Here is a 13,672-nt window from a genome sequence, read left to right on the forward strand (position 1 = left end):
TAATCTCCTTTACATGCCATCAGACCAGCAAGAATGTAAATCGCTGCTGGGATGGCATATGCGTCTCTTCGGTTTTCTTGAGAGGCAACTTCAGGCGACTTCAGGAAACCAAAGTGACGCGTATGCTATCCCACCGGTGATTTACATTCTTGCCGATGGGGTGGCATTTAGACAACGAAGATTTATTGCGGGCAAGTAATCCTACCATGGTGCCACTGCCCTTAGGGCTCACTCCCACAACAATTAGTCATGTCATGTTGACAAAAGGGCAAACATGCACGAATACTACACCCTTTACGTTTATTAAGGCCCTTTGAGACTGCAGTGGTGAAAATCTAATAAACTGATGCCCTGGATGAACTTTGGATCATTAAGGAATAAAAAGAACTTGAACAATGGATATCCGAAGCTTAAAATGAATCTACTCAAATGTCCAGGTGTCAATATTTAGATGGCTCTTTTCATAAACAAGATGAAAGGGGGTTCAAGACTAATACTGGTAAACCTGTGAAGGCAGAACCTATTTTAAGGCCAACCACTTGAGGACAAAACTAGTGTTTTCTTAAAGAAAGCACCCAGTTATCAATGTGGCAGCACCTACAAAAACTTACAAAACCTACAAAACTTCCCTGAAAGAAGGGAAGAGTAGGAAAATACTAGGTTGCAAATTAACAGGTACAGAAGTGCTCCTTAAAAAAGACAAATATTCTGTGTTTGTTGCCCTGAAACTGTATGAAGTGTATTCTGGCACAATATAAAGCAGCCCATTCTACTGTAATCCAGGGGGCACAGTGGCTCTTTGGCTTAGACTCGCCAGTTTTGATACGTCTATAGTTAAGGATGCATAATTTTGCATTTGTGCCATAAATGTTGCCATTTATGAAGCACTAAACCAAAATCAGTCACGGATGGGTGTGCATGTCATGTGTTATAACTGCAGCAATTTTCCAGAAGGTGTTTGGGAATAGGGAGTGCCAATGCTGTTATGTTATATACTGTACATAAGAAACACAAAATAAGTCAAGTTTTTTTTTTTTTTTTTCAATATATGATGTGTGAGACTACTTTCTATCCTAACTAATTATGCAACAGTACAGAGCGATGGGATAGCTTTTGCCTCCAGTTTGCTCTATCGTGAAGGCTTTGCTGTTGTTATGTGTTGTAATGTTGTTATAGTATTTTCACACTGGTGAATTTCCCAACAGGTTTCTTTGCACTGACCTTTTCAGATAACATGATTTCTTTAGGAGAAGCAACCCAAGAGGGGTTATGGATAAAAGGGCACTTTGCACCCTGTCTCCATTCTCGTCTAGGAATGGTTATATATTGCATCCCAGTGACCCATCACTGTTAGAGCACTGTTTCAGGAACATCTCCTAGAAAGCCACATTGACCAAATAGCAACAAAGATAGATGTTTAAAGCTAACTAAAGCTAAATGCCATTCCAAACTGACAGTACTTAGAATGTAGTACTTAGAAAAAATGGCTTACTAATACAAAAGGGTATAAATAATGGGTATAAACAATGCAAGTTTTAAAGATGGCATTCAGCTCAGGACCTTCAAAATCAGTCACTGGATTTGTCCCTGCTATCTTGCTTCCAAAACAAGCAAATGTTGCATTCCACCAATCCACAATGATAGTGAATATAAACCACAGCAAACTGGCCAGCATAATACAATATCTTTTTAAACCTTTTAAGCCTTTAGTCTTGTATGCATGCAGTTCAAACAAAGGAGACCAGTAGAAGAAAGCTAGAAGTTGAGCTTTAATGGCTAGCATTAATAGCAATTTACAGCATTTATATCTTAAAGTACCAATAGTAATTTTTAAGCCCAAAAGGTCAAATTTCAATGTTGTATTATAGCTTGATCCAAATGCCTTCTGATCTTTTAAGTTATCACCTGGGGGAGTTACTGTAGAGATTTTACTTCTGCCTTCCCATCTTCCCTTTATTCTGCTGTCACCATCAACTAATTACTTTGCTAAGCAGTTTCCTTGACTTTCATACAATGTAGGCTCCTGCCCCAGAAATTAATGCCAGTCAGATCTCAATCAAGCCTGACAATTCCTCATAGAGTACCCAAGAAACAAGGGAAATACATAAAACATACCCAGTGAGAAATGTATTTGCCTTGGCAATTCTGCTTTCCCAAAAATATATAGTCAATAAAGTCAAATCTCATTTGTAACACTATTCACATAGCACCTTGCAGATTATATTTGTCACACGTATCACACTTCCACTGATATGATTACTACTAGGTTCAGCACAATATAAGAACACTCTCTATGAAGGCTTCGCACTTGGAATAATGTTATGCTGCACCTGAATAACACAGGGTGGAGAGGGTTAAACAGCTCAATACCAGGACAGGTTTTGCGGAGATTCTCCACTATAATTAAGCAGTATATTATTACTAGTGGTTATAATTAACCAGGTTGCTTCCAGAAGTGACAAGATCCTTCCTACGTACCCTGTTGCATTCCCCTAAAAATCAGCCATTTAGACCTCTAAAACAACCTGCTGGCCATATCAAGGATAAAGTTGTGTCTGAAGGATTCTCCTGAATGATTTGTAGCTATATTATCTATATTAAGGAAATACAATAGGCTCCACAGACTCAAGAAAAGTGCTCATGAACTAAAATAAATACTATAGCATATTATGCAATGCAAAGCAAGCACTTACCCCAGGCAGCAGCACCTCTGTTGGAGTTGGTGAGACCCCATCCACACTATCCTGGCTCCTGGCACTGAGCTGGGGAGACATGGTGGGCGACTCGTCAATGTAGGGCATCGTTTCCGAGCCTTCGCGTGAGCTTTTGTGTTCCTCATTGCCTTCGGCATCATATCCATCCGTGCCATAGTTAAAATCTGTGACGAGGAACAAAAAAGGCCGTTGAGTGCCTTCAATAAGGGCAGCCAGGGAGGAGGCATACGGCTTGTGTCTGGGGGTCATGTTGGCATCTGCACTCCTTAGCAGGGCAACAGATGGAAAGAACAGGGAAATGAAAGAAAATAAACAGAAGACAAAACAAATAAGAAAAAGGGAAACATATAACAGGAATGATGGACTACAGGAGAGATGGTGAAAATATGCAAAGCTATGAGTGTAAAAGGAAAGTGGTGTCAGCGATGGAATGAGAGAACCAGAAGTACAGAGGGATTAGAGAGTAAAGAAAGAGAAGGGCAGAAGGTGCTGAAGAAAATGGGAAAGGAACCAGGCATATAGAGAGGGTAAAATAAAACCAATGGAAAAGGGAATAAGAAAAGAACGAAAGCCTGGAAGAGGCAGAGTCTGATGCAAGAAGTAAAGGAGCCGCGCCTGCTGATAAATGCAGATTTAAAAGGTCAATTGGCCACCACTAAAAACACAGCCAAACTATATCTATAGGATTAGGGAAAGCCTGGTAAGCTTGAGAAAACAGGAAAATCAGCGGCTGTCCGCAGATGACAGCATCAGAGCTATTCCGGGCCCTGCGAGTTGCCTCCTTCTCTGAGTCACAGGGAGACAGAAGGGGGGTGAGGGGGCTCACGCTTTTCCATTTTCAAGCAGCACAAGTTTAAGCACAAATAAAATTTCTATATCATCAGTCCAAAATGGGAAAATTAACCTTTACGGAATGATATTACAGACTTTTTTTTTTTTTTTCATAAGCTATTTTTTTTGTTCTGTGTTTTCAAGATTTAAAAATCATCATAGGCCTAAACCCATGGTACTGGCATCACCATGGCAACCTTCAATGCAGGATTTTTAGCAAACGGGCAGAGACTTTCAAAGTACTAATCAGTTATTGTGGAGAGTGGGTTTCTCCAGCGCAAGGGGATGGACACAGAGCAAACAGACTGCAGCAAGGGAAAGAATACCTGGTAATAGGTATGGTGCCCTGCATTCTGCCCGAGTCTCCCTCTCACTCACGCCATGGACAAAATCACTATTCTGTACTAAATACCATTTCTGATTAGGATTTTAAAATAAAAATAAACAGTAATTAGAGTTTGTTGATGTTTTCCCCAGACACCCAATGGTGGATTCTGGGTGCTGCAGTGCAACAAGCAGCTGGGAGACAAGTATTCATTGGACTTTTATTAAAGTGGTGCAAGGGATAAAGTACACTGTCTGAAAGTTCCATTTTTGTTTTTACACAGAGCATTATTCTTTCCCAGCAGTGCAGCATAATTGCACCCAATAGTGTATAGAGCATATTTGGGCACCAGCATGGTGGCACAGTGCACAGTTAGCATTGCTGCCTTGCTACAGTGTGGCTCCTGATTAAACTAACCATGGTTTGCACAAGTATTTATTTTACTATTCATTTTACCCCAGGATAGAATATTGCAAGTACCACGCAAACATATACAGATATGGGATCCGCTATCGGAATACCTGTTATCCAGAAAGCTCTAGATAATGGGCAGGCCATCTCCTATTGATTATTGGTAATGTATACTGTAATGATGCTTAGAATTATATTTTCATTCATTTATTTATTTGGCTGGATGACCCTATTAATGTGGTTATGTTGAATACAACATTTTTACAGCAAAAATGAGTTCATGCATGAATGAGTTTGTGTGAAAACCACCAATGGCCAGTACAATATAAGGCCAGAGCAATGGGTAGGTGGCTAATGCTGAAGTTGCTTTGCATTGGGGTAGAGCAAGAGACCACTCTCTAGATAAATCCCTTACATACCCCCCCCCCCCCCCCCCCATGTGCTACATAAGTGCAGAATAAAGTCAACACTCCACTAAGGAATGCACAGGTATAGATTTTCAAAGAGCACAGTACATTAGAGCAACCTGCTAGCAATCATTTCTAAATGGCCAACAGCAATAACACTTATGAAGTAGACTTTGTAATTCAACAAGCATTTCAATAACACAGGGCTGGGCATCGTGTGCCTTCAAAACAATTGCGAACTATAATTCCCAGCATCTCACAGACAGCAGATGGATGGGAGCTGCAGTTCATATATGAAAGGTCTAAGATGCAAACAGAGCAGGAATGCAACATTTGTTAAATATAATCCCCGGCAACTGTACCCATTCGATGTATGGCTTGCAGTGGGCTCAAAAAACAAACAAACAAAAAGTGCAAAGCTTAGCGGGAACATTGAATAAGAGTACTAAGCTCCCAGTACTAGTGTGACACAGCAGCTAGTCCACAGCTTTCCAATGACTACATTTACCCCCATGTAGGGGGGCACAGGCCCAGGAGTAGTAACCCATAGCAACCAATAAAATGCTACCTGCTAAAAGGTTGCTATGGGTTACTGCTCCTGGGCAAACAATGCATTTTATTACATTACCCCTTCAGTGTTTTCCAGTAGCCAGAGCCAAGCTTATTATGGCTAATAAACCTGCTAATGCAATCCATGTCTCAGCTAAGTATTTCTCACCATTGGGACAGAGAGACCAGATGATAGTGCTCATTCTCTAGCACACGGTAATGGCACTAACAGCCACTAACAACAGGCTGTACAAAGGCACAGAGTTTCTTGCCAGAAATGTGTCATTCTGTAACACAGGCAAAGAAGAAACACAATTGTTTCACTGCTTGACTCCAGCTTGTCAAGAGCTTAAATAAAACTGCCGAAGTCCTTATTCTGAGCAGCAATAGTTTCAGGTAGGGAGACATTTATAGACACCTTCAACATAATTCCTTCTTAAAGGGCTAACAAGCTCCTATTTTCAACCAAAGGGCAGTAAATTCAGATCCTTATGAAATGTGTCAGTATATTTTGAATTAAAAAGAATAAAATTTTAGTCACTGAGATATTTAAAAAAAGATTATGGGTATGGGATCCCTTATCCAGAAACCTTTTATCCAGAAAGCTCCAAGATTCAGGAAGGCCATCACCCATTTGAAGCAAATAATTCTCATTTTTACAAAAAGAATTCCCTTTTCTCTGTAATAAAAGAGCACTTTGTACTTTATTATTATTATTATTATTATTAACATTTATTTATAAAGCACCAACATATTCTGCAGCACTGTACAATAAGTGGGTTTCATACATTGGACATACAGAGTAAGATACTTGATCCTGAGCGGCATGAATCTATGTTGGTGGCAAAACAGTTCTATTGAGTTTATTTAATGTTTAAATGATTTTTATTAGACTTAAGGAATGGAATATTTACAGAAATATCCTATATCCGGCAGGTCCCTATTATTACAAGCTAATGGGTACCTTTAAAATGCAGCGCAACTTTCTGTTATCAGGGACTACAGTACCCAACACATTGCTGCTGTATTCTTATCTCAGTAGTCTTGGCAATACAATGAAAGATCCTCTGACTGGTGACTTGATCACATGGAGTCCTGTGTAGACCAATTGAGATATCCATTGCCCATGTGGTCCTTGTTCAACAGGATCTTCCAGCCAGTGCAATGAATATCTGACCAAACCCAACCTAACTATAAAGGTGGCCATACACAGTAAGATCCGCTTGTTTGGCGAGGTTGCCAGATCTTCTCCCAATATGCCCACCAAGTGGGTGATATTGGGCTAATTCGAAAAACAAAAGGCAGTGGGCCGTTGGACCAAGGACCACATCAATAAGCCGACGAAGCCCCCAATCAGACAGAAAAATTAAACCTGGCCAATTGTAGGCCAGATATTGGTCGGGTAGGTTCCTCAGGAGTGGCCATCCAGGGGCAGATAAGCAGCCAAATCGGTCAGAAGGTCTGAATTAGCAGCTGCAATCTGCCACAGGTTAATTAGATATCTACTTGGTTAGAAATGGTCAAGTTGGTACCTGATATATCTCCCTGCAGTTTCATTAGTTTAATTTGTCATCACAACCAATCTTACGTTGCATGCTGCATTTCTGTCCCTTAGAAAAACTGAAATCAGACTAAATAGCCATGCAGTCATTTACATATTATTCATTCATTCAGTTTCTAAAGAATTCCTCTGGCCAATCTGAGAATTTAAACAGACCCATATTTACATAATGTTCTGAATGCATTCATAGTGGTTAAAAGCCCTTATTTGTGCTTATTCATTCTTGCATAGCTTATCATTCTGCATTGTTCGGATCTTCAACAACTTTATACGTTCATACATTTTAAATGCATTGCTCCACAAGCAACAATAATTAAGCTATACTTAACCAAGCAAGGCAGCTTCATTTGGAAAAATTAAACCCTGTTTGGTGATTTCTTGGAATTAGATTTTTTCCCCAGAGAAATAACAGGTCTCAAATACCTTAAGCTAGTAAGTGCAATACCTTCCCTTCTCCTATTCTTACTAGTCACTCATGCACCTACTTTCCATAACAGATCAGCACTTATTTGCATAATTAATGACCAGTAAAAGCAGTATACAGACAGAAAGCCAAGAGAATAACGTGTATTCCAATCAATGGATTTTCCAGCCTCAGAGCTGAATGGAAAATAATATAGGTCCCAGAGCCACACCATATGATTGATGAAATATTCTTTATTCTGTTTAGTACTTTACCCATATTGTACAGAAGCCAGAGGGTTGCGACATATAATTCTGAGGATGAAATCAAGTGTTGAACATTTTTTTCATGAAACAATATAAGCTATGTGAGCTAACAGTAGCATACACAAATCCATATGCCAAACTATCCAGCTGAAGAGAGGCTCACATTTACACCAAAGTGGCTATAGTGCACAAGGGATCTAGGTTACTCATTATGACTTACTTGCTGCAACTAAAGTCTAAAATGACTTCCAGGAGGCTATGGGAAGGTTATCATACCGGAAACTATGCCCGTCGAAAACTGGATATACTTCAAGAAACTTTTCTCTGAGATATGCACCTGCAGGTATGAGGCTTATGAAGGTTCCAGACTAAGTGCGATACAGATCAGCGATACCACTCAGGATTGCCACACGAGTTGATTTATTAACCCAAAATACCATTGCAATTTACTGCACCCATGGGCTCAAAAGACAAACGGACACAATACTATGTTTTTTTGTGTTCCAAAACATATTCTGAGCACTGTAAAACCATGTGCAACATAACAAGTAGAGAGTGAAATTAACAAAGTTACATCTTAAACTTGTTTATATATTGATATAGCTTTTACATTTGCACATTGCACTTATACTGTGCCATCAGGGCATACTGCCATATTAGAGAATGAAAGTGATACTGACACTAAAAAAACTACTCTTCAAAACATCAGTGTACATGATGACCTATAGGTCATGTTGATTATTTTTTACCTATAGAGCTGCTTTGCAAGTAATTGTTACTTAAAGATCCTAAACCTGACTGTTTGGGCGACCTGGCTGTCCCTTTCCAACCTGTCAGTTATACAAAATAAATAATAAAGACCAACTAAAACATTCCAAAGAATAGGTTCATCAACAGGTTATTAAAATATTACTTTAACACCACCAGTCGCATGGGATGTGCATGAAAAGTGAGATACATGCATACATGTCCCAGAATTAAAGGGGTGGTTTGCTTTTTCTAACCAATTCTAATCAACTTTTCAATTGGTCTTCATTATTTATTTTGTATAGTTTTGAGCTACTTGCCTTCTTCTAGCTCTTCAATCTTTTAAATGGGGGTCACTGACCCCAGCAGCTGTGAAGCTACAGTTTTATTGTTACTGTTTATAACTTCTGTTTCAGGTCCTCTCCTATTCATGTACCAGCCTCTCATTTAAACCACTCCCTGGTTGCTAAGGTAATTTAGAACCTAGCAACCAGATAGCTGCTGAATGTCAAACTTTTAGTTTGTATAAAATTTCTATTTCTGATTCTTCTGCTTCCTCTTTTTCAAAGGTTTCAAATAAGGGACCCCGGAAGCCAAAAACTATTTTTCTGTGAGACTATAATTTTATTGCAATTGTTACTTTTTAATATTTATATTTGTATGCAGGCTATAAAAGGCCTATTCATATCAGTCTTTTCTTTAAAACACTGCCTGATTGCTAGGGTTAATAAGATCCTAGCAACTAGATATCTGTTGAAATATCAACCCAAAGAGTTGCTGAAAAAAAAAGCTAAATGAAAAACCATAAAAATAATCAACTATTGCAAATTGTCTCAGAATATAAGTCTACATCAAACTAAAAGTCACTTTAAAGATGAAGTTCCCTTCCACACTGCATGCATATGAGCCCCTGTATTGGGAGTCAGCTTGAGTTACATTTCAAAGCTCAGAAAGCTGTTCAACTAAATACAGTGAATATAGATTGTATTTACTTATCCTATATTGGATCAGCCATAAAACTGGATTCATCCCTGTTCTACCTGGACACAAACAAATAGTTTGGCACTAAAATAAGCATTTATCAGTACTGCCTATAAAGGCTGCCAGCAGTTATCAAGAGGACTCTGCTGCTTCCTGATAAACACCTGTATCATGGGATTGACCATAGGGATGACTGATGCCTTGTATTTGTATTTACTCTATAACCACTCATGTGCAAGGGACACCTCATTTACCAAATCAGTAACGGGGCTCCTAGTTGTACCATTAGCAGAGGATTCCATTTACAAAGAGTCACTTTATCCCATGTTCCCAGGAGAACTATTAGAGTCTTTCCTAAGTATTGTCACATGATGCTGCTCTCAGAGGAGTTCCATAACTATATAAAAAGCACATGGCTGCAACCAAAGTGCTTCTGTACAGGTCAGGGAACTCATATTATATGAATAAGCAACAGAAATGTCAGTGAGATAAAACAACATTTATTGGCTCAAATTAAACAAATCAACAAAAAGCAAACATATGGGGTGCTTCAACAGGCAGTCACCTTCATCACCTCCTCTGATGAAGCACCACATGGTGGGAAACGCATTAGGAGAGTGGGTACCATGAGGCACTGCGATGCACCTATCCATTGTTTGGTATAGTATGTCTAATATGTTTGCTTTTTGATGATTTATTTAATTTCAGCGAATAAATCTTGTTTTATCTCAATGAAATTTCTGTTGCTTATTCATATGTTGATTCGGGACCTATCAGTGGGATATAACTTTTAGATTCTCTTAACCTAATTTGTTATTACTAAGCTGAACTCAAATTATACAATGACAGGAAGTATTTTTTTGAACAATACACAACTTTTACTGAGTTATATGGCACTAAGCACTTAGGACATCAGAAAGTACCAATTAAGGAGCTATATCTTACAAGATTTTGATGGCTCTTGTGTATTACATTATAACCACTAAAAATTGCAATACACAACCTGTGTCATCCTAAAACTCTGATGCATAACACACACACAGGCAACATAGGGGTCGCATAGTATGGCACACATAGGCAGGGAAGGGCACGGGAAGTATTGCACACACAGGCAGAGTAGGGCAGGGGGAGTATGGCACACACAGGCAGGTTAGGGCAAGCAGAGTATGGCACACACAGGCAGGGTAGGGCAAGCAGAGTATGGCACACACAGGAGGCAGGGTAGGGCAAGCAGAGTATGGCACACACAGGAGGCAGGGTAGGGCAGGCAGAGTTTGGCACACACAGGCAGGGTAGGGCAGGCAGAGTATAGCACATACTGGCAGAGCATGGTAACAGAGTATGGCACACACAGGCAGGGTAGAGCAGGGCAGACAGAGTAGGGAAGGTGACAGGAAACCTATTATGACCATGTAAGTAATTGATCATGACTACGCCAAGATGACCAGTTTGTATTGTACTACATACAGCGACACAATGCCAGCACTGCTCCTTCAGTCTGTTTAAAGGTTGAACAGGTGAAGAATGTGGGTGCTTGAAATCTGAAGTCTTACAAGTGTGAACAAAAGAGTGGTTTTACAGCTGAATCTGGGATGTGAATAATGCAGGGGCCAGGGGAGGAGTTTAAGAAAGTAAAGGACAAAGAAAGTACCAAAATGTTATGCACCTCCAGGGAAATCCTTTTTCCCCAGGCTGGTGTTACCCTTTTCCCAGCATCCTAGTTGTCCACAATACAGATGTGTGGGTTGTGTTTAGAGTGGGCATGGCCACATGTGACATTTTTTTTCTACTTAGTTGCATAGCTCACCACTCAAAGGGCCCAGGAAAAGCTGAGGGTTTGGGTCTCCTTGGGGAGGGGGCCATGCCAACTAGGTGGTATGGGGCATTGATTTCTAATGGAGGCCATGAGGATGCCAATTGGTTATGCACCGCCCCCTTATAATGTGGGCCAAAACCTTAACACTCTGCCTGGGGCTGATACACCTCTTGTATAATAAATGCACCGGCCCTAATGTACTTGCTTGGCTGAGGAGCCAACTGTTAAAGGTCTCATTTCTATTCAAAACATTACATTTAATTCAAAAGAAATATAAATGGTACCACTGAGTAGAAACAATCAGTTTAATCATCAATAATACTGCAGCATTTTTACTCTCATTTACATACAAGCGCCTCGGTGCAAATTAGCTGCAAAACTACAGATGCAGAATCATTTGCCCCTTCTATGGGTTAAATTAGCGATAAGATTTCTAGATTAGAAGCTCCCATGAGCTGGGAAGGTGCCACGTTCTGTATTTGTACGTTTTGTTTGTATATGTTCTGCTCTGAATTGTACAGAACTACCAAACACTACAGTACCTAATAATAACAAGCTGATAATAGCATCTACCCACTTGATTACCTAATGTTCCTCATCCCCCACACTCACTACAGGTTACTGAATGCTAAAGCATTAAAGTCTTTACAAAATGTAACATAGGTACCAAGATGGGCTTAAGACTATTCTGTCGTCCACTAACTGTGGGGATATTTGGTTGGGCAACACAATATCAAGTAAACGAGCTCTGAAAACAAAGGGTTAATAAGGAACTAGTGGGAGATTGGAGCAGAACGAGATCTTAGGCTTGCGTGATAAGACGTGGGAGGACTATAATTATTTCCAAAGTATTCCCAGAGGCACCAGGCTGTTGTGTTAACCCTTGGAAACACAAAGCTTAACCAAACCAAAACACTTAACAATATCATAGCTGGTTAGTGCAAGGCTTTCCCTTGGTGCTAATAAACAAAACATTTGGTCAGAGAAAATATCTGTGTTGATGCAAAAACAGCAAATGCTGCCCTCCATGTAGGCATAGAGGGTTAAAGGACAAGTAAACCCTTGAAAAGCATAGGGCTAGAAGCTTATTTTATATACTGTACTTACTCTACTAGCCAAGACAATTAACATCACTATAAAATTAATAATTCATGTTTTCAAAGTTGCCCAAAACAGCTCCCCATCTTGGATGGGGTTAGGAAATGTGCCAGTGACACTGCACATGCTCAGTGTACTCTAGGTTGCTGTTGAGAAGCTAAGATTAGGGGTTGTCAGAAATCTTTAAAACATTAGCAGTAAGTGAGGTTACGTTGGTGATAGCAGCTGACTCTGCAGGGCTGACAATCAATTCTGTTGCTAAATGCAATGGTATTTATGCTGACATTTAAAGTGTATTTGAAAAAATTACTTGTAGCATGAACTGTATAATAAATAAATATATATAAATATATATCCTTGAGAAAGGTCCTGATGAGGACCAAAACTTCAGATTTGTTTTGCAATGTGCTTATAATAAAGACACTGAATTTTAATAAGAGTGTGCCAGTCAAATATATGTTGTATGTAATTGATTTCACTGAGCACCCCGCTATGCAAGATTTTTCAGGCAAGCAAGACTGTATGTATGTATGTATATATATATATTATATATACACACACACACACACCATGTGCTTTGAATCAGCAGAAAACAAGATAGGGAGCTACTGGGGATAACTTAGAGGGCACAGATCTTCCCTGCTAATGGGTTTTAGTGGCAGTCAGCTGGTACAAAAGCCCAGAATGAAGGTGTAGCATTTATATCCTAATTATTTGTTCAGCTTTACTTTACCTTGAAGTGAAAGTCTAAATAAATTACTAATCAGCCTTGTAGCATGAACTGTATAATATATACATGCACACTGTATATTGTGAGTCTGGCCCAGAAGACCAGAGCTTGTGCTTTGAATCAGCAGAAAATAAGATAAGGAGCTACTGGGGGCAACTGAGAATGCACAGATCTTTACTGCCAAAAGGTTTTAGTGGCAGTTGGCTGGAACAAAAGCCCAGAACTTATGGTGTAGCCTTATTTGTTGAGCTTTAGTTTTCCTTTAAATTAAAGTCTGAGCTCTTTAAAGGTTGTATCTGATAATGTCACGCTGATGAACTCATCCACTGACTCACTGACCCAAGGCTGCAAGTTACCTTCCAGTGTTCTATGCAGCCTTACTGGTTTCTGTTTAATTAATAATAATTCCCATTATCCATTTACTCTGCCTGGTGAGTTTGTGCTAGTTATCTTCGTTTGACCTTTAAAAATAAATGCCACAAAATGCTATATTCTGTATATGGGGTTGATCAATTCTTTCTCTTTCTAAACGCCAATGAACAGTTTATCGGACTGTAGGGATCTGTGCTTCCTTATGCGCTTTTCCAGCACAGCAAATGTATACAAGATTTCATTCTTTTTCATCTTTTTTTAATTTATTTTTACACCTGGCAGCATTTGAGGACTCAAACTGCCTGTAATTTACCATGGCGACGCCTTCCAATAGCAGAAAACTGCATTAAGGCAACTGCAAAAGGATAGTGGATAGTCAGCTGTGCAGTAGCTCAGAGAATTCTGATCACTTTAAGCAACCCACACCCAGATAGTCATATATATATATGACTATCTATATA

At 39.5% G+C, this 13,672-nt stretch overlaps 1 protein-coding gene across 4 annotated transcripts in view; it reads right to left on the minus strand.

The window, feature by feature from the left end:
* Positions 1-13,672, minus strand: part of abr (ABR, RhoGEF and GTPase activating protein) — a 215,730-nt gene that overhangs the window by 126,949 nt on the left and 75,109 nt on the right. For 3 of the 4 annotated variants that reach the window (XM_012957245.3, XM_012957246.3, XM_012957248.3), the window contains exon 2: positions 2,694-2,878. In XM_012957245.3, coding sequence (XP_012812699.1) covers positions 2,694-2,878 — 185 coding nt within the window. Of the gene's footprint in view, positions 1-2,693; positions 3,407-13,672 lie in introns of those variants that run through there. The other variant, NM_001078845.1, reaches the window with a different exon arrangement.

The sequence above is a fragment of the Xenopus tropicalis genome, chromosome 2 (genome assembly GCF_000004195.4).
Source record: "Xenopus tropicalis strain Nigerian chromosome 2, UCB_Xtro_10.0, whole genome shotgun sequence".
NCBI classification, from domain to species: Eukaryota; Metazoa; Chordata; class Amphibia; order Anura; family Pipidae; genus Xenopus; species Xenopus tropicalis.